General features: G+C 41.2%; 1 protein-coding gene across 2 annotated transcripts; it reads left to right on the forward strand.

Moving 5' to 3' along the window:
* Positions 1–16: 16 nt before the first annotated feature.
* On the forward strand, positions 17–11,969 carry LOC112559208 (GDH/6PGL endoplasmic bifunctional protein-like). Of its 2 annotated transcripts, none has more exons than XM_025230252.1 (11): positions 17–141; positions 2,192–2,462; positions 3,540–3,824; positions 4,204–4,349; positions 4,657–4,745; positions 6,748–6,884; positions 7,386–7,532; positions 8,778–9,492; positions 10,173–10,372; positions 10,546–10,699; positions 10,863–11,969. In XM_025230252.1, exons 2-11 carry the CDS (start codon positions 2,205–2,207, stop codon positions 11,270–11,272), a joined length of 2,541 nt encoding a protein of 846 aa, XP_025086037.1. In that variant the 5' UTR covers positions 17–141; positions 2,192–2,204; the 3' UTR covers positions 11,273–11,969. The 2 variants fall into 2 exon arrangements, with proteins under 2 accessions (XP_025086037.1, XP_025086036.1); XM_025230251.1 differs by having other exon boundaries at positions 19–168.
* The last annotated feature ends 6,524 nt before the right edge of the window (positions 11,970–18,493 follow it).

The raw sequence follows: 18,493 nt of genomic DNA on the forward strand, positions 1-18,493 counted from the left end.
TGTTGTTTTATTTGTTTCGTTTCATTAAATGTTCGACCTTTGATGTGTCCAGTTTTCAAAATGTCGGCTACTTTCAACTTGAGACTTTATTAGCAATTCGCTCCATACTTTGTTACCATTGAACAGTTTCAGGACCGAAGTGTAAATATCCTATCAGGGATAGGATTGGTTTGTGCATCTAACCAATTTGTTTACAAAATATTACCTTTGAAGATGCTAATTACTTTCGGAACTGATGGATAAGCCATGATTAAAAAGAAGTCATAAGAAAAATGTTCTTTCAATATCTTCTTCCAAATAAAGATAAAAAGTTTAGATTTTTTCATATATTAAAATGATCATATAAATCCTTGCTAAAATGTATATTGTTCTTACAAACTGTTTCGCATATATACAAATGGTGCAAATAGCATAATTACTAAACATTTCCAAGTGAGAGCAGACGAATTTTTAGACGTTTTGTTTCACTTTCATGTTGCTAATATGTTATAATTACACAAGTTTTATACTTGTAAAATATAATTCAGTTAAGTTCTTTTTAACGTGCATATGCATATGAGCAGTTTTCAGAACTAAAATAGACTAAACATATCCCACTATTGTTCATAGTCCATGATTTAGGCTGGATGGGTAATTTTTTAGAAAGCAAAATATATAGTTTCTGGCAGTTTGAACATGTAATAACGTTAAATTGTAATACTTTCAGTCATTAGAGTCTGTATGTAAGAAAAAAGATGTAACTTTTTAAGTCATTAATCAAATTAGTACAATAAACTAAATACTGGAAAATTAACTGAAATTTGATATGGGGAGTTCAGCAGCAGACAATGCATTTTTCCCTACTCTGCATAGTAACGCTGGGAAGAACTGTGGCAATGAGGGTGATGATGTTGTATTGTGCTAATCACATGATCCTTCTTGCTCAGTGGTGGTGTTATATTGCATCAGCTTTTTTGTGGGTTGAGGGGGGCTGATTATACAGAGTTGTCTGCTCTTGTCAAAGATTCTTTTTTTTTCTTTTTCGTCTTGACAAAGTCTGCTGTGTGCAGGGATCTGAAGATCATTTTCTCCATTAGTGTATCATGCAGCAGGCCATGTCTCTGCTCTTCAGGTGGCTGGACAGTCTTCCAGGAAGTAGGCTATTGTCATTGGTGCCATGCACAGGAGCAGACATGGGGACTGTCCAGTGTAAACATATGTCTGAATGTGGAGTGACCTTTCAGTCTCTTGGTGGTGACCTGCACTTCTCTGTCTAGTTTTTAAAGTGGTTCAAGGCTGCTGTAGCTGGGATGCTGTTGAAGTCATTTTTTGTTTGCTTGACGTTAATTATTGTCTTGGCCTTAGCAAGAGGAAGGGGGAAGGTCCTCATGTAGTACATTGAAAGGAGAAAGCAAAATCATTAAGTAGAGTGTTACCTCATGAAGGATATATTTTGGATGAAAGTGCAATGAAAGCATTTATTCATGCCATTTTGGAGCATTCCGAAGTATTTCTTGAGTTTGTTCATGACTGCTCATTGCTTAAAAGCAGCTGCTTGTATGAATTAAGTGGTATTGAGAAGACACTCAGAAAAGTTGTGTTATAGAAATTAGATGGTTATACAGAAATGTTAGGATTCCATTGGACAAAGGTCAGTAGTACATGGAGTAATAAACTCCATTCAATGAACTGGATGATAGTGGGGTTTTTTTTAATGTTTTTGTTTTGTTTTTGTTTTTTTTTGCATTGGTTCAGAATTACATACAGGCCTTCTAAAGTCATCACATTACTAAATTTAAAGCTCCATCCACTTTTGGTGTGGTACATTGTTGAATAGAGCATTGACTGCTGGCCTCCCTAAATCAGATTTGTTCCCCAAATTAATGCAAAACAACTTATCACTCCAAATCTTTAATATTTGCATCCATTTAAAGAATATTTTGAATGGAAGGGGGATATCAGTAATATGCAGAATATTTAAAAAGAATAATTTAAAACACAACATTGGTGGCGGGGGTTCATAGTGAGACAGTTAAAAGGAGTTCTGTTATGAATGAGTACATTTATCAGGTTGGACCAGTTGCCCATCCTTTTTTAATCTTTTTTCTTCTGGAGTTTTGTTCTCTCTTATTTACTTTTTTTAACTCCTCCCAACCCAAGCATCTTACTGACAAGAACTGGTAACCACAACAGCACCATATATTTTCTGCAGATTATCGCCAAACATGATTTGGTCAAGACAGCTGGTAATGTTGCCTTTCGTCACCATGTTGTGGCATAGCCTGCATATCTGTCATGCTTCACAGCTTCACACAGGTATCTTACTTCTTGGAGGCACAGGTGACCTTGCTCGCAAGTACCTGTGGCAGGCACTGTTCAATGCATATATGAAACAAGAAAACACTGATGGTGAGCTGCAGCACACATTTTCAATTGTAGCTGGAGCATCTTCTCATGCCAATGTTGCATTTGCAAGATTAAAGGTATGTGAAAATGTTCAGTTGTGCATGCATATTCTTTGTGTTTTCTGTGTGTTGCTACCACTAAAAAGGCTAAAAGTTTCATGACTAATGGCCATAGTAGAAGCAAATTTGTGGTTCACCTTGTATAAGGTATAGTAAGTGGAAGGCCGAGCCCAACTCTCACCTGCTACATTTAGCATCTTTGCTATGTCAGGTACCAATCACTGCTGAAAGGATAGGGGTTTGTTTGGGAGTTTTATGTACTAACTTACAGCATGCTACAGAGCCTCCAGTCTTGTTTGTTCAAATGTTCAACTAAACTAGCAGGAGGCTGATGTGAATGTTACAACAGATTACAGACTGTAGCATCTTCTACTTAAAGTATCCTGGATAATTGTCTCGGGGCAAACAAATGTGACATACAGAGAGGGGGTGCAAGAAGTTCATGAAATGACTGAAACATTTGTCATTTTTAGACTTCGAAATGATGGCCAAGAATGTCTTTTGCCCAAATTCAGCTGGTTCAGAGATTAGAGAGGTCTACTCATTTGTACACATGACTTATCGCCCTGTGAATGTAAACTGTAGAAGATTGCAGCAATTCATTTTTTTTTTCTTTTACCCATTTCCACAGCAGGTTATCCTTAGAGAGTGCATTCCATGGACACATTACAAAAACACGTAAAATTTTCTGATTAATGCTACCAGGATCAGTGCTAAAGATAAAGGATATCCTGTTAGTAATTCCATGGATGGAATACGAAAGCACTTGAGATTGTAAAATCTTCTGATTAATGCTATCAGTGTCAGTTCTAGAGATAAAGGATAATCCATTAGTAATGCTAGTGGTAAATGTAAAAGAAAAGTAATAGCAAAGATAACTGTGATGATAATTGAAATTAGTGACCGCAAAATTTGAAGTGCAGCATTTTAATAATCCATGTATAAAATAGATATACCCAATTTTTCAAAAGATGATTAGATGAAAATCCAATTACAAAGGAAGACGTATCACGATAACACTTAACAGTTGTCACACATTAACCATGGACACCAAGTGCTTTTTTTTTAGCTTCTTTTTATCTCTTTTTATTGCAGGATATTTTTGACAACAATGTGATGTGCTCAGATGCTCATGGTTCCTTCACCATATGTTCCTCTAAAAAAGGAGAGTTCTATGACAGTGTGTCATACTTTCAGCTTATTGGTGCTGAAGACTATCAGGCCATGTGTAAATCATTGGAAAATTCCTTTAGCCAGTTTTCAAAAGACACTGAGAAAAAGATGATTATCTATCTTGCTGTACCTCCAAGGGTCTTTCTGCCAGCATTGAAGAACATCAAGGCCTCTTGCAAAATTTCTGAGCTAGGAGTTTCTGTCAAGGTTGGTGAAAAAAAATCTTTTCACACATACAAAACAGTTAAACAGAGATGTTGCTTACAAATTAAAAATAACATGTCACAGGCTGCATTAGCAAACAAGTGGTTATGACAAAAGAGCCTAACATTTATTAATATATTTATGCAATTCAGTGAGTGGGTGTGTGCTGTAGAAGTGAGCGTGTGAATATGGGTGCATAGTTGTCGATTCATTCTATATAATTATATATTATTTATGTAAAGCACTCAGTGCAAATCTTTGGAAAAGTGCTATATAAATCCTCATTATTATTAATTCAGTAACTTTTAGGTGAATAAGGGATGCCAGTATGCTCTTTCTTTTCTTTCAAAACATTGTTTTATTTTGTTTGTTTGTTTTTTAGGTAGTTCTGGAAAAGCCACAGGGTCGGAATCTTAAGTCTGCAGATGAACTTTCAGATGAACTGTTGGGTATGTTTGAGGAGCACCAGCTGTTTAGGGTGGACCATTACCTGGCAAAGAGTTTGGTCACAACAATTCTTCCTTTTAGGTGAGGACTCGGAATGATTGAGAGAGAGAGAGAGTTTGTATGCGTGAGCTTTATATGTACATGAGAAAGTAAGGGGTATAGATGAAGTTGGCCACCTTAGTCAGAAAATATAGTAGAAAGAAAAGTCCTGACATTTTTCCAAGCAAGATCTGATTTAATCATACATCAGAATGTCCACAAGCTTAAATCAGCTTGCACAGGAAACGTTCTTAGTATTTTGTTGAGATCAGCCTGAAGCAGTAATGGTTAAAGAGAATAGGATGTTCTCATTTATTTTCAACGTGTTTTATTTCTGACATATTTGCAGGGCTGCTAATCCTCAGTTAGAGCGAATACTCAACCGAGACCATGTGGAACGAGTAGAGATCTTTTTAAAGGAAACTGTCGGAGTAGAAGGTATTCACACTTACTGCATTATTTAGACTTCAGCAGCAAGAATCGTTAACACTGCAAACCTGTGGGTTTTGTATGCAGATTATATGCTGTCTCTGTATAGCTATGTGCTAGACTGCTTGCCTTTCTGTCTTTTGCCTCTAGTATCATTCTCCCTTACATCCCACTCTGTTTTTTTCTTGATCAGATTTTGTTTATTGTTTGTTTCTCTTTTTCAGACCTTTCTACTTTTAATAATTTCTTTCTTCCTCTCATATGCAAGGTACAGGACCAGTTTTCACATTCAGCCTGTCAGTTATTTGACAGTCACGTGAATAAAATTAACTGCAGGGCATTGGCACTGGCATTCTAGGCATTCTATATTATTTCATTAACTGAAGAATATATCCTGACACAGCTTAGGGAAAAGAGTTTTGTGAGAAGGATCACGTAGTATACCAAAAAAAAAAAGTTCTAATGTGACCAACGTGTAGGTAACAAGTTGAGGAAAGAATAGACAAAAAGGGAGAATACAGCGTGAGGTCCCTCAGCTTCTGGATGGTACAGGCCCACGATTTGCAGCCGATGTGAATGCCAGGACAGGTCATCGCCGTTTATTTCCTTTGCGATATATGTTTGTGATTAGTGTTTGCTGATTTAGTAGTAAGATCCAGTGTATTTATCTCTTTCACTCTGTCCTCTTAGCTTGGGGCCCATCAGCTTTATTGTGTGAAGAATTTGTGGGCCCCTTACAGGAGTGGGGCCTGTATAGTCAGGGGGAGAAGACCTGTCACCTTTCCCTTACTGAGCAGTAGCAGTGACCAGGTATTAATGTCACCCATCGAAGCCTCACTCCCTCCCTAGCGCTCATGCATCGCCCAAGTCGCTTGTCCAATTGGCGCCCTCTGCCCTCGACACCAAGGACAGCTGCAACGACCGAATGGCCGCGTAATTAGGAAACCGTCCTCATACGTCAGCAGGGCCAGAACAGCTTGCATTCGTCACCTCGAACAAGAAGCCACCAATTCTGATTAGTTCGTGACGCGCGGACCGGCCGCTGAAAGGAATTGATGACAGAAGCTGTGGAAACAAACATCAGAAACTCGACATTGAAAGGTTAGGACGTGTTTTGCACGTGCACCTCGGAAGGGACATCAAACAGTGAGTGAGCAAGGTTCATCGGTAGTTGCAAGGCTGTCTGGGTATTCTATGCGGATTTTTTAACGTTTAAAGGCAAACACACATGCTGGCTTATACGAATATGTTTTGCTCGGATGTTTTATGAATTGTTCACTGCATAAAAGAATAATATCACAGAAGATAGATTACTAATGTGTGTGTGTTTTGCCAGAGCACCAAATCAGCAATCAACAATAGTCACAAATGGCAAATGGAAGGCTGTAGCATTGGTTCACAGACACAGAAATCAATCCAGGAACATAACAAATGGGGTCACAGATGCACAGATCAGTATCAGACACAAAACATGACGCAGGTCAACGGGCAATGACGAAGAGTGAGGGACAACAGTCACCCTCTACAAGTCTACATCATGTTGATACCTGGCCTGTCTATACTACCGTGTATGTTACTCAATAAGTTTGTATCAAACAAGTAGTTCCTGGTATTGCTCAGTACCCTTCAAGTAGCTCTAAGTATCAAAAAGGTTGGTGACCCCTGCTCTAGCCAGTTAGGCGAACTGATATCATTCTGTGTAGAATTATTTTTTATAGCTTCTCCGGCAGTTTCATTCCCTTCGCCTTTCGATAAGACTCATTGTACTGTTTCTCTTCTAAATTAGCAGCTGGTAGACCATCTCTTTTCAAAAGTGTGAAACTCAGAACAGACATATCGGATTCTGCCTGTACCTGCCAGGTTCCGTCAAATTTGTCTTCTTAATTTCTCTTTCCGCGACAACTTTTCATAACCTGTGCTCTACTTTCTGTGTTCATTGTTCAAGCCAAATAACAACATAATGACACGTGAGTAAAGTTAAGTTTTTTTTGCTGTTTTCTCTGGAGAAAAGAGCGCTTTGGCTTTTATAATGACGTAGGCGTCATTCGCGACGTCTTCCAGAACCATCTAACCCAACTGCTGACCTTGGTGACCCTTGACCTGCCTGCAAATTTGTCCACGTCGACCACGTCTGTACAAGAAGCCAAAGTAATGACAATGTTTGCTTCTCTTTGCCTGATGAAGAGTTTTGCTTTTTTAAAGAAAGAAGTTAACTTTTTAACGTCATTTGACGGTTTGATGTGGCCCCCGTTGTCGCCAGGAACCGTTTTGCAGAGTACACCCCTAACCAGCCGTCTGTCAGATGCGTTGACATTACAACCACATGCATCAATTTGATGATTATGACCATACATGCCATAACCTGATGATAAGACAAGCAGAGCTGGTTTTTTTTTTTTCGTGAATACCATCTTTTTTCCACAATATTCCCCCCCTTTTCTCCCCGATCCCTCGGTTTTTCTAGTGTACAAATGTGCCATTGTGTTTGTAGTTTGCTTTCATCTGTTCATTCACATCAAGTTGCTTGCTATAAGGAAGTAGGCTATACACATTGTTTATGATTGTTGTTATTATTATATTTTAGATATTGAGCTTAATTCTAAAAAAGAAGATTACAGCAGAGCGTTATTTTGAGTTATTTGCACTCAGGTACGACTACTACGACAAATCCCCCGTGTGACATCACAAGGACTGTTGTTGGGCCAGTACGCGTCATATGCTTACGAAGCAGCCCGCGAACTGCCGGACTCCAACGTGACGTCACTGGTTCCCACGTTCGCTGCAGCGTTGGTCAAGGTATGCTCACGTCACAGCGTGTCCGATGTTTAGAGCTGTTACTGTTCAAACCTTCCCAAGTCCAGGTTTTCGTTGTTCCTTGGCTTTTGTGCAGTTCTCGCTACATTCCTGTGCTCGTTCTCACTGAGTTGTTTTACCAGATTTATATTGTGTTAACGGAGACAACTGTCAAAGAAAGTTGTGTCCCCTCTGTCTCTCTGCTGTCTTTCTCAGTACATCTACTGTGCAGTGATGTGCTCCTCATTACAGTTTTTGTAAATCGCCGTTTTGTACTTGGCAGTGGCATAGTTTTCAGCGTCTGAGTCTCTGTTAGCATCAGTGAACACTCGTTAGCAGTAGTTCCATATGACTGGAGGTTTGTCACCGACAATCCGTAGCTGCCAGATTGTGCTCATCAACATAATCTGCCATGAGACAAATGGGTTCGCTCCAAATCATTGCGTAAACAGCTTTCTTTTACTAGCATAAATTCCGTTTTCCTACATGTGTATTTTGTATTGTTATGTCAAAGTAGCCAAGAATTAAGTCATGGAAACACGTTTCCTCTGATCCAAATTCATTCAAGTTTCTTGTGTAATTCCTGTCGTTTGTGTTCTTTTTTTTTTTCCCTGTTGTATAATTTTAAATTAATTTTATAGCGAAGTGAGCGAGACGAAACAAATAATGCGTAGTCTTAGGGCCACTTAACAAACTGTTATAGAAAGACAGCTGATGTTGGAAGTACAGAAAATAGACAGCAGTCCTAAAAGATATAATTCCTAAATATCGATGTAATATTTAAATCAGTCTTATATAAATTAATTTTACAAATAAGAGGGAAGAGGGACCAATAGAAATAGTTTATTTTCAGAGTGCTGTGTAATGAATGTGAAACGAGAACTAGTGTTGCAGGTACAGATAATAGATATAAAGTTCACACGAAAACTTGAAACTCGTATTATCTCGTAAGAAAAGCACTCGTGCCAGTGGGAGACAAAGCCGCTTTTGAAATCGAAAGTTTCCATAGATAATTTTTAACTTCTTTCGGTAATTTAAAAGTAACAGTGCGGGACCGCGTCTTCCAGAGGCCTCCGGCTTTTAGCGATCAGTGATGCAAATAGGGGCTTACATGGGTTTCCATGTACACAGCTTAATGATCAAAGACACAAGTGATTGACACATCAGGGCGTCGAATGTCATGAGGTGGAGTAAAGCAGTTTTGCCGAGGTTTTTGAGGCGATTTTGACCCTTGATCTTTTTTCCCAGGTTCAGTCCCCTCGCTGGGCCGACGTCCCGTTCATCCTTGTGTCCGGTAAGAAGATGGACGAGCGGTCCAGCTACATACGGATCGTCTTCAAGCCTAACCGCGTCTGTGTCAGTGGTTGTCACGATGACTATCACCTTGGCGAAGGTGCTGGCCACGCCTACCGGTCGGAGGTCAACGCCAGCGAGGTCACCTTAAATGGAAAGGGAGGTCAGTCGCCGTACTCCTCCCCAAAACAGCTGGTGTTTCAGATCGGTCACGGAGGAGTCGGCAAGCCCTTGATCTCGGTATCCACGTCGTTAGGCAAGCCAGTCTGGCCCGACTGCTTACAAGAGACCTTCGACTCGGAAGTTTTCGGCACGCTCAAGAAGTACCACGGTGCCTCGCCGGACGCTTTTTTCCACGCCACGCCGGTTAGCCAGTCCGACGCCTACACCACGGTGCTGGACGACGCCTTGCAGGACAGGCGTGAGAGGTTCATCAGTACCAGCGAGCTGCTTCTGGCCTGGCGGATCTGGGACCAGGTGATCGAGCCCAGTCCCAACCGACCCCCACGAATCTACGATGCGGGCGACCCCGCCGCGCTGCTCAACTTTGAGGTCAAGGGCGGGCGGCTGGCGTACACGGCAGAGGACAGGGACCAGGACGCAGGCGAGAAGACGAGGGAGGGGCCTGCCCCTCACCTGCAGCACCTGCAGACACCAGCCTCGTTCTTGGGTGAGATCTCTTCTCAACACGCTTTTTATACGCACCTGACAACACTATTTTATCAAGCACGACTTGAGCAGTTGGAGGAAAAAAAATTTAAACTGAATGTTTGGGCAGGTTGTAAATTATAATCCGCAGTGACCTTGCCATTGCGCGCAAACTTAGTCGTCTTCTGACAGTCTGTTCAGACTCTCCGTAATAGAAAGAACATGTCTAACTAGCTTTCTGTCACTTTACAGTCTTTACTAAAACAATAAATATTCTTTGTGTAAGGTTATTGCTATCCGTCACATGTAAACCGCATTTATCATTAGGATTACAACACTGCTGCACACTAGTCGGGAGAAAATGGCAGACGGTTCTTCTTTGCTGGTCCCGATGTTTGGAATTCTCTTTCTCTCTTCGGCCTGTGTATACTTTCGAAACCAAATAATCTGGTCTAAAAAACAAATATCTTGCTTTATCAGGAGTACAGCTCTGCCCACTCCTTAGTTCTTCATCTAGTCATGGATTGTTTATTGTTTATTGTATGGTCGACTCACAGTTTGCTGGTTGTCTGTCGTGTTCGGCGCTTTGAGCTCGTGTCTACATGGGGAAATGCGCTGTATAAATACCACTGTTATATATACATATAAAAAAAATTTTTCAACGTGTATTTTGTTTTTCTAGATCAGTGTAGTTTTGTGCAGGTCACCGACTGGTCAGCGGGACGAGAGAGTCTTTGGCTTTGCACCTGGCGCGTGAGATAGAGACTGCGGCGGAGGCAGATATTATGAGCAAGGGGGTGTTCCACGTGGCGTTTTCAGGAGGTACCTCGCCGATCCTCCTGTGGCAGGCGCTGGCGCACAGCTTTGCCAGCGAGAACTGGGCCAACATTCATGTCTGGCAGGTCAGTAGCAGATCTTTCTTACAAACGTGTGACCTTTTTCCCTACTATTATAAATTGTTATTTTCTTTCACTTGCTTCCTTATTTGGTTTCATTCACAGTCTTCAATTTCGATGTCCGGAACAAAGCCTGATTTTTGTTCTCGTAAATTCACCTGTAGTGGTTTTCTTCTCAGGTGGACGAGAGATGTGTTCATCCTGCCGGAGATTTCCGCTCAAACCTGTTTCACCTGGACCGCCACCTGTTGAGACTAGCGGGGGTTCCTTGGTCGCACGTTCACACAATGCCAGTCGATCTGGCCGGTCGTATCTGTGATCCCGAATTGCAAGGTCCAGGACAAAGTCTGGGTTTATTTGTTTCCAGTGAAAATACCACACTCACACACCCCACACACTCACGTTAAGCAAAAATTCCAGAACGATAGTTTAATTGCAGTGTTTTTAAAGTAATTTCGTTTCATTGTTGTTGTAATGATATTAAATTTCTCGGCAGGTGCCAGACTCTACTCTGACAGCATCCGTAAGCATGTCATGAACCTGCAGATGGATTTTATCCTCCTCGGCCTAGGTGAGGACGGTCACACAGCGTCGCTGTTTCCCAGAAGCCCTACACTCAGCGCCGACTCGGAAACGCTCGTGGTCTTGACGGACAGCGGACCCAAGGACACGCCCTCTCGCATGACCATGACCTTGCCCCTCATTAACCGGGCCAAGCGCGTGGCCTTCCTGGTGATGGGCTCCCAGAAGCACGCGGTGCTAGAGAAGCTGGAGAAGGCCCACTCAAGAACGGGCATCGTCGACGAGTTGCCTGCCCTAGGTGTGAATCCGGTCAACGGAACCCTGACCTGGTACATCGACTATGACGCGCTGCTAGCAAACCATTACGAGGAAATTAAAAGATGAGAGTACGGGTCACCGCCTCGCTATCACTCGTTGTACAGACTAGATGGATGAGGTGTTGAAAGCACGAGTGTTGTGATAAAATTTGTGTTTGGCGCAGCGAACTGTCATTAAATGTCTAGTGGTGGGCAGTTTTCATTAATGACTGAATAGAGCTAGGTTTTTCTGTCATCCCAAGTAATCTTTCTGGAAGTAGTTGACTTTGTCTCACATGGCGCCCAGTTTCATGAGCAGATGCTTTGAATGCTCTCAGGTACTAGAGACTAAATTTAGGGAAAGTTCAAGTCTCTGGAGCAGATACAATGATCGACTATGGTGCTGGTCAACGTAAACCGGCCTCTTTCGTCCCCTTTCGTCCCCCTGCACGGGTGCTGTTCCTGATTGTTAGGTCGCAGACTATACAGAACTATATCAGAAACTTTTCACAAGGTAAAACAGTTCGGATTCATGGTTTTCATACTACACTTAACTAAATCTTTATGACTGAATTATGGCGATATTATAGCCAATGTAAATTCTGATCGCAATCAAGAATCGATGTTTCAGCTACACACATTTTAGACTTGACCATAATTTTCTTGTTATAATTAGGTAAATTGCATATAAACTGCAATTATGCAGTTTGTCTATCACTAACAAAAACTGTTAAAATCGAATTGGAGCTGAACTGGACTGTCATTAAATGTTATTGTCATCGTAACAAGAACTTATTCCATGCGAAGTGATTTCAGCAGCAAGACGACTATGTATGAGAAATGTTTTCGTAAGACACCCAATGTCCAGCCAACCTATCTACATCAAGTTAAAAAAATTGGGGGTTCAAGCAGACCATCATCATTCCTGCTGAAGATATGAGATTCAGACATGCGCATTACGTAGACAGACCAACGGAAGCTGGTGAGCCTCGGCTGTGATGCCATTACCGTTGCACTTTGCGGCTCTCTTTACTCACAGTCTTCACCTTTACCTCTTCTCCCCAGGAGAGCTCCCCACAGCAGGACAAATTTCTACAAATATGTGAAGTTCTAGGAAGTAAACATTGACGCGGGATGTGGGTTTTTCCTCCTTTAGGTGCACTGAGCAAATACTGTTACCATGCTGCTGTTTCCAGTGCCAGTGAAGCCATAAAATCATCAGTGGCCTACATACACTATTCACAAAGACTGGAAAGGAGGGTTTGTGGGTTGGTGGTTGGGAGTGAGAGAAAGCCGTCCATTGAATGTAAAACATTGCGACATCTGCTGCTGACTAAGACGAATTAAAATTCTTAATTAAATGGCGACCACGAGCTGGTTTCGTATTGATTGCTCATTTGAGTTCCGGCTCTTAATTGGCGCAAACGCACTGACACCCGGAAGATGGTTGTAGACGATTTTGCTCTCGGAGTTTTTAGTCGCTGACTCTAGAGACTCAGTCCTCGGAAAAACGAGAAACTTTGGGACTTTCCCCATATTTATTACATTAAAATAGTATTATACAAATCAATACATTCAACTTTGACTACTTTTAATTTAAAAAAAACAGGATCGACGATAAAAATTTAATGCCCGCACCTGCTTTGAACATTTTTCCGACCCAATCAGTACTCCAGCCGGGGTTCTTCTTCCTAGTAAACAATGACACTGGGCTCCTGATCAACAACGGCCAAGGAAGAGATCACTCAGTTCTCTCCAGGTAAGCGGTATCTCGCCACTCTACTACAATCCATTCTGGAAGGCTAGTCGAGTGCCAAGCACTTTTTCCCATAATTCATTCGTCCCTTGGTACCGGTCATTAGGGGGTGGGGGAGCACATGGATGGACTGACAACTGAGAAAGGCCGCCACGTGCAGGACTGAGGTGATAATGAGCAGGTCCTGTACAGGACGACCAGTCCACTCATTTGCACTCTGCACTTTACTGAAGAAATGGCTAAAATGCATTTAATTTGTTCTTGCACCCACAGAACACAAGTATTTATTCTTTCTTTCCTTTCTTCTTTCGTTTTGGCTCTCTTTTACGCATTAAATACCGAAGGCATGCCCTAAACATGTTTTGACCATTCCATGTTCTGACAGATGTCCTTCCATTCCGCCTGTTCTGCGGTCATGTGCATAAAGCATGAAACTATAGCTTTTTTCATTCCTTTTAGCATCTTTATTTTTTCCATTTTATGGTGTGTATGTGTGTACAGATATTTTTAAAAGGTGGAAGCAGAATTTACGTACATATAATTGTGGTTTGGATTTTAACTGCTCAAAAAAGTTTCAAATGAACCATCAGTCGCTGGCCTAATAAGCTTTGTTAGTCGAGCCGAGTGTCGGACAATCTGCAAATAGTCCAGGCTGGCCATCGCAAATCAGACAGACAAAAAACGTGCTTCTGACAAAAAGCAAAAGCTTTGACTTGTCAAATGTCTGGCTGTCCTCAAACAAATGAGAATTTTGCCTTTTAAGGATGTGGACGTTTCCGAGTCAGGTAGTCAGGGAACACGATCTGCACAGCGGACTCCACACATCAGAGATGTTGAGGGGATGAGGGAAGGGAGGGTAGACTGAGGAAGTGGTTGAAGGAGGGAAGTCGACAAGAAACAGTAGAGTCCAGATAAGACATTGTTATTATTGCTGTTGGTGATGTCACATGTAGACTGCTTCTTGCAGGGACGGGAAAACAGATAACATACAACTCACAGGATAATAGGGGATAATGAAAGATAATTCGAGGCTTAGTAACATACGTGGAAAGGCAGCCAGGCATGCTCTTCCTGACTGACAATGGAAATTTAAGTCAAAACAAGAAGGGAATAGTGACAATGTTTATGAAGATGGACAAGTAAGACAAATAGATATTTGAAGACGTGTCCTGCGAACGGTAGATGCCATCTGGCCCACGTGACTTACCAGAATAACAAGTTTTTTTCCTGCCAGCAGCTAGATTGAAACTATCTTCAAAATCTCTGCTGAATCCTTGCCGTTGACTTTGTTCTTGTCAATGCTGGCTTCCGGTCTGTATGCAATCACAGTATCAGTAAGTCTGTTGGTAAGGTCTTGCAGTTCGCTGTTGTTACCTGCTCTTAGATGTACATCTGCAAAGCTCTGGCTACACGTGGGCCACTGTACAAAAACACACGAGAATCTTACACCTCAACGGTCCTATAATGCTAACTGAACGGAAAATATTCCTCCCTGGAACACTGGTACACACTTATTCTTACATCAAGAAAGAACCTCATCCTGGGAAAAGGCTTTGATAAAACTTTTGCTAATTATTCGTATAAAAAGAAGAGAGATATAAAAATCATTATTTCAAGTTACAAACTGCTTATAGAGTCAGAATGGCTATCATTAACATTGTAGCCTCTTTGCGAAAGAGGAAACTCCACCACTGGGAGGCAGGAGGAAAAACCACTATCTTTACACATATAATATTTCATTATATTATAATAAATACACTTTGCACTCGGAGAGACAAAGAGAGACACATTTAGATGAAGACAGTTTTTACCCTCTGTACACTAAAATGTATTCAACCTATTTCTTTTTGTTTAAATAGGAATTTTTTGACCATTTTTTTTACAAGAAGTATTGTTTATTCATGACCAGCCATTAGACACCAGCTGCAGCAATGAGTTCATCCCTGATGTCAGTGTCTGTGAGTTGGTGATGTCTGTAGCCTGTTTCTTAATGTGGTGTGGTGTTACAAACTCAGGTTTTGATAAACACTATCTTGTAATGAGGTGAGCCCGAAAGAAAGATGCTCCCTTTAAAGCAATGAACGCCTTTAAAGCAATTGATTGTAAAGACTTGCAGGTGCGCATAATGCATGAGTGAAGAAGAGTATGCATGGGCGTTTGAACCGAAATTGTTATATCTGACATATAATGCATGAGCTATACAGTGGAACCTCGGTTAGCGAACGCCTTGGATAGCGAATATTTCAGATAACGAACAAAACATTCGTTAAAAATTTGTCTCGGATAGCGAACAAAATTTCGGATAACGAACAGCCACGTGAACCACACGTGACCGACCAGCATGTCATCATTCGTGCTCGAGACACAGTTACGATCGGTCGTTCCTTAGCTATGCGCATCCTTCTTATTTAGTGATTGTTGTGCTTTATTTTAATAAGATAATCCTCAATAATGGCTCCAAAGAAAAATCTGTAGAAAAGTCTTTCCCGAACAGTGCGATAGACAATAGGAGGCTAAACGTGTTCAATGATAATGTGATGTATTACCAAAGAGTTTCACAAAAAAAGTCAGAAGCAACAGACACTGGACAAGTTTTTTTCCTTCAACCTCAAAGCGACAGAAAAGGGAAGTCACCCCCGTTTTTACAATGTCATGTGCTCATGGAGGGGGAATCCAATCAGTAATTCCACCCCTTCCTCCCCACACCTCCATCCACCCACGCCGTCAAAACGACAAGTTTTCTTATGTTTAAATGCTTTCGTTAATGTTTTTATATTTATTTAACTCCATTTATGTTGTATTATAATTGTTCTCACACACACACACGCACTACATAAACCATCGTGTGCACGTGCCACATACACTGCATTCATGTATGTACGACAACTATGACTATACATGTGCAACACATACTTCTATCTGTAAGTACTACAAATGTATATACCATGTATATGCGCTAATGTACTACTGTATATGGATTAATTACCATATGTGTACTAATGTACTACAATATATTTATTAATTATTATGTATGGGTACTAATAGACTATTATATGTACACGCACTAGTGTACTGCTGTGTATATGTAGTACACATACTTAAGGTGACCAGACGTTTCTGGGGCGAAAGCGGGACACGCGCCGATGATGGTGTCGTCACCGTCAAAGAACGCCGAAAAAAGTGATTTTTAAAGACAACCGGGACATTTGATGGACTTGCCAGAAAGCGGGACATTGGGCGTCCCGCCTGATGAGCAGGCGGGACACGAGGTCAAAAGCGGGACGTCTGGTTACCTTACATACATCTATGCATGTGTATACACCGTGTGTTTTACGGTATATACTGCTGTACTACTGTATGAAGTTCATATACTATGTTGTATATGCATGCAGGGCTTCTGCTAAGGTTAAATTATTTGGGGTCCCAGGGACCCCTTCTTCAGATTTCTAAGGGGTCCCAGGCTTACTCTTAGGGGTCCCTTCACACTATGAAAAAAACAACAACAAATCAATGTAGCCGTGTTGGTTACATCAACATACTTTTTCAGGCACACCAAGCACTGTAATGTCTAGTCAGAAACGGCGAGATTTCTGTGCCATGAAGTCTGTGCAAGCATCTATGATGAGCTTATGCTCACTGTACTTGGGATGCTCACTTTCTTTCCGTTTCTGAGACGATGATTTCAACCACGCTGTCAACATTTTAGAAAGGAACTCTCCCCAGTAAAGGGAAAAAAAAAAAACTCAGTGCAAGGGAAGTAACTCTCACCTTGTAGCAGACGACAACAATAGATTGAGCTACGATGTCAGACACTATACTAACCCAATTTTGTATCTGTTCTTCGCCCATATTTGAAGGGGTCCCCTGGGACCTCATTGACGAAAATTGAAGGGGTCCTCCGAACTTTTAATGCGTACTGTACGCAATTTTTTGCGTAAGCAGAAGCCCTGCTGCATGTATCTGGGATAGCTGGATTTTGAGGAAGAGTTCGGACAGCCAACAACAAGAAAAATAAGAAAGTCATACAGATAGAACCCTGCTTACGAAGTCTATCTCGGTAAACTTTATGGGACTCTTGAATTTTCGGGAGAAGGAACAATCGAGAAGTGACCTCCTCTACATGATGATGATGAGGAGGAGGATACGTTTCGTGCACCCAGCAACACATTTCGCCCGCCTGTTGCCTTCCAAGTGATGAGAAGCATGGAGGGTTTCTTTGTCTGTAAGATGGCCGAGACCAGTAACACCTGTCGTTATGGAGCAGAGTTTACCTTCTGTCCAATTCTAATTGAGGGATTTTATTTTCGTTTTCAAAGGAGTCACAAAGCTTTCTTGCTGCATAGAAAACTGTCATTTAATGATGTTGATATAGAGGAGTGTGTGGAATTTAATGATTTCAGTATAGTTGTTGGCATTGCAGGTTCAATTTATGTCTCTTGCACATAGAGAAATATTTCATAGCCGGAGCGCTGTTTAATGTTTGAATGATTGTAGGGGTCTTTCATACAGATTTCACATTAAAGTATATCATAGCGACGCAAATAACATTAACAGTAAAAATATTCACAGACAGAAGAAAATAAACACAGAGGCTACCGGAGTCGGAGAGTCTTACCCGTAAAAAGACTTTAATTTACATTTAGAAAACATCCTTACGAAGATCTTCTGTAAATTCTTCAGTTATTTGTTTGTACGTTAACTTTGGAAAGATTTACATGCAAGTAAAAAACTAATGTGGAATAATGTCTAATGATACCAGATAATGATACGTTCACGATAAGACTTGCCGAATTCAAAGTAATCCACCCTTTCCATTCTCAAGATACACACCCACAAACATCAGCATGTATAGGTCAAGGCCACTCGCACAGACGTCAGAGTTGTACATAGCGAGTCAACAGGGGCTGGGAACCAATTAAATCTGTTTCATTTATTTCGTATGTGAAAAAATGTTTCGGATAACCAACATTTCGGATAACGAACAACTTTCCAGAACGGATTAAGTTTGTCAACGGAGGTTCCACTGTATAAGGCAATGCAAACATGTCAGTGACAGATGTCACATTAAAGCATGAGCTATAACAGGCGACAACAACATGTCAGTTCTCACATCACACATCTCTTTTCTTTGAAGAGGGTGGGCAGTGGGTTTTCGGGTGTGGCCAAGATGGCTGTGCGTTATTTCCTGTCAACGGATATGGAATACACTGGACTGGCATTGTGGCTGTTTGCTCAGGTTTTGTCTGGCAGGGGCAGAAAAAATAAGACTCGAGTCTGGTAAAATATTCTAACTTAAGGTAATTATTCAGCTCAAATGTGGACAGAAACCAATGCAAAATCTTGTGCACGCGCACAAAAATGCACAGACACATAAACACACACATACACACAGAAACACACGCACACACACATATGCACACACACACACACACACAGAGAGAAACGCACACACACAAATATATATATACACATACACAAGAAAAACATATACACAGGTAGATTATACAATCCTGATGTTCATTGCGCTTTTCCTTCACAGGGCAATACAATTCT

Source organism: Pomacea canaliculata, linkage group LG3, assembly GCF_003073045.1.
Source record: "Pomacea canaliculata isolate SZHN2017 linkage group LG3, ASM307304v1, whole genome shotgun sequence".
In the NCBI taxonomy this organism is placed as follows: domain Eukaryota; kingdom Metazoa; phylum Mollusca; class Gastropoda; order Architaenioglossa; family Ampullariidae; genus Pomacea; species Pomacea canaliculata.

Excerpts from the sequence above, each read along its gene's own strand:
- LOC112559208 (XM_025230252.1), top strand. The coding sequence starts at position 2,205 with ATGATTTGGTCAAGACAGCTGGTAATGTTGCCTTTCGTCACCATGTTG. Across the intron at positions 4,746-6,747 it reads GGAAACTGTCGGAGTAGAAG|AGCGCTTTGGCTTTTATAAT; the intron begins GTATTCACACTT and ends TCTGGAGAAAAG. Across the intron at positions 7,533-8,777 it reads TCGCTGCAGCGTTGGTCAAG|GTTCAGTCCCCTCGCTGGGC; the intron begins GTATGCTCACGT and ends CTTTTTTCCCAG.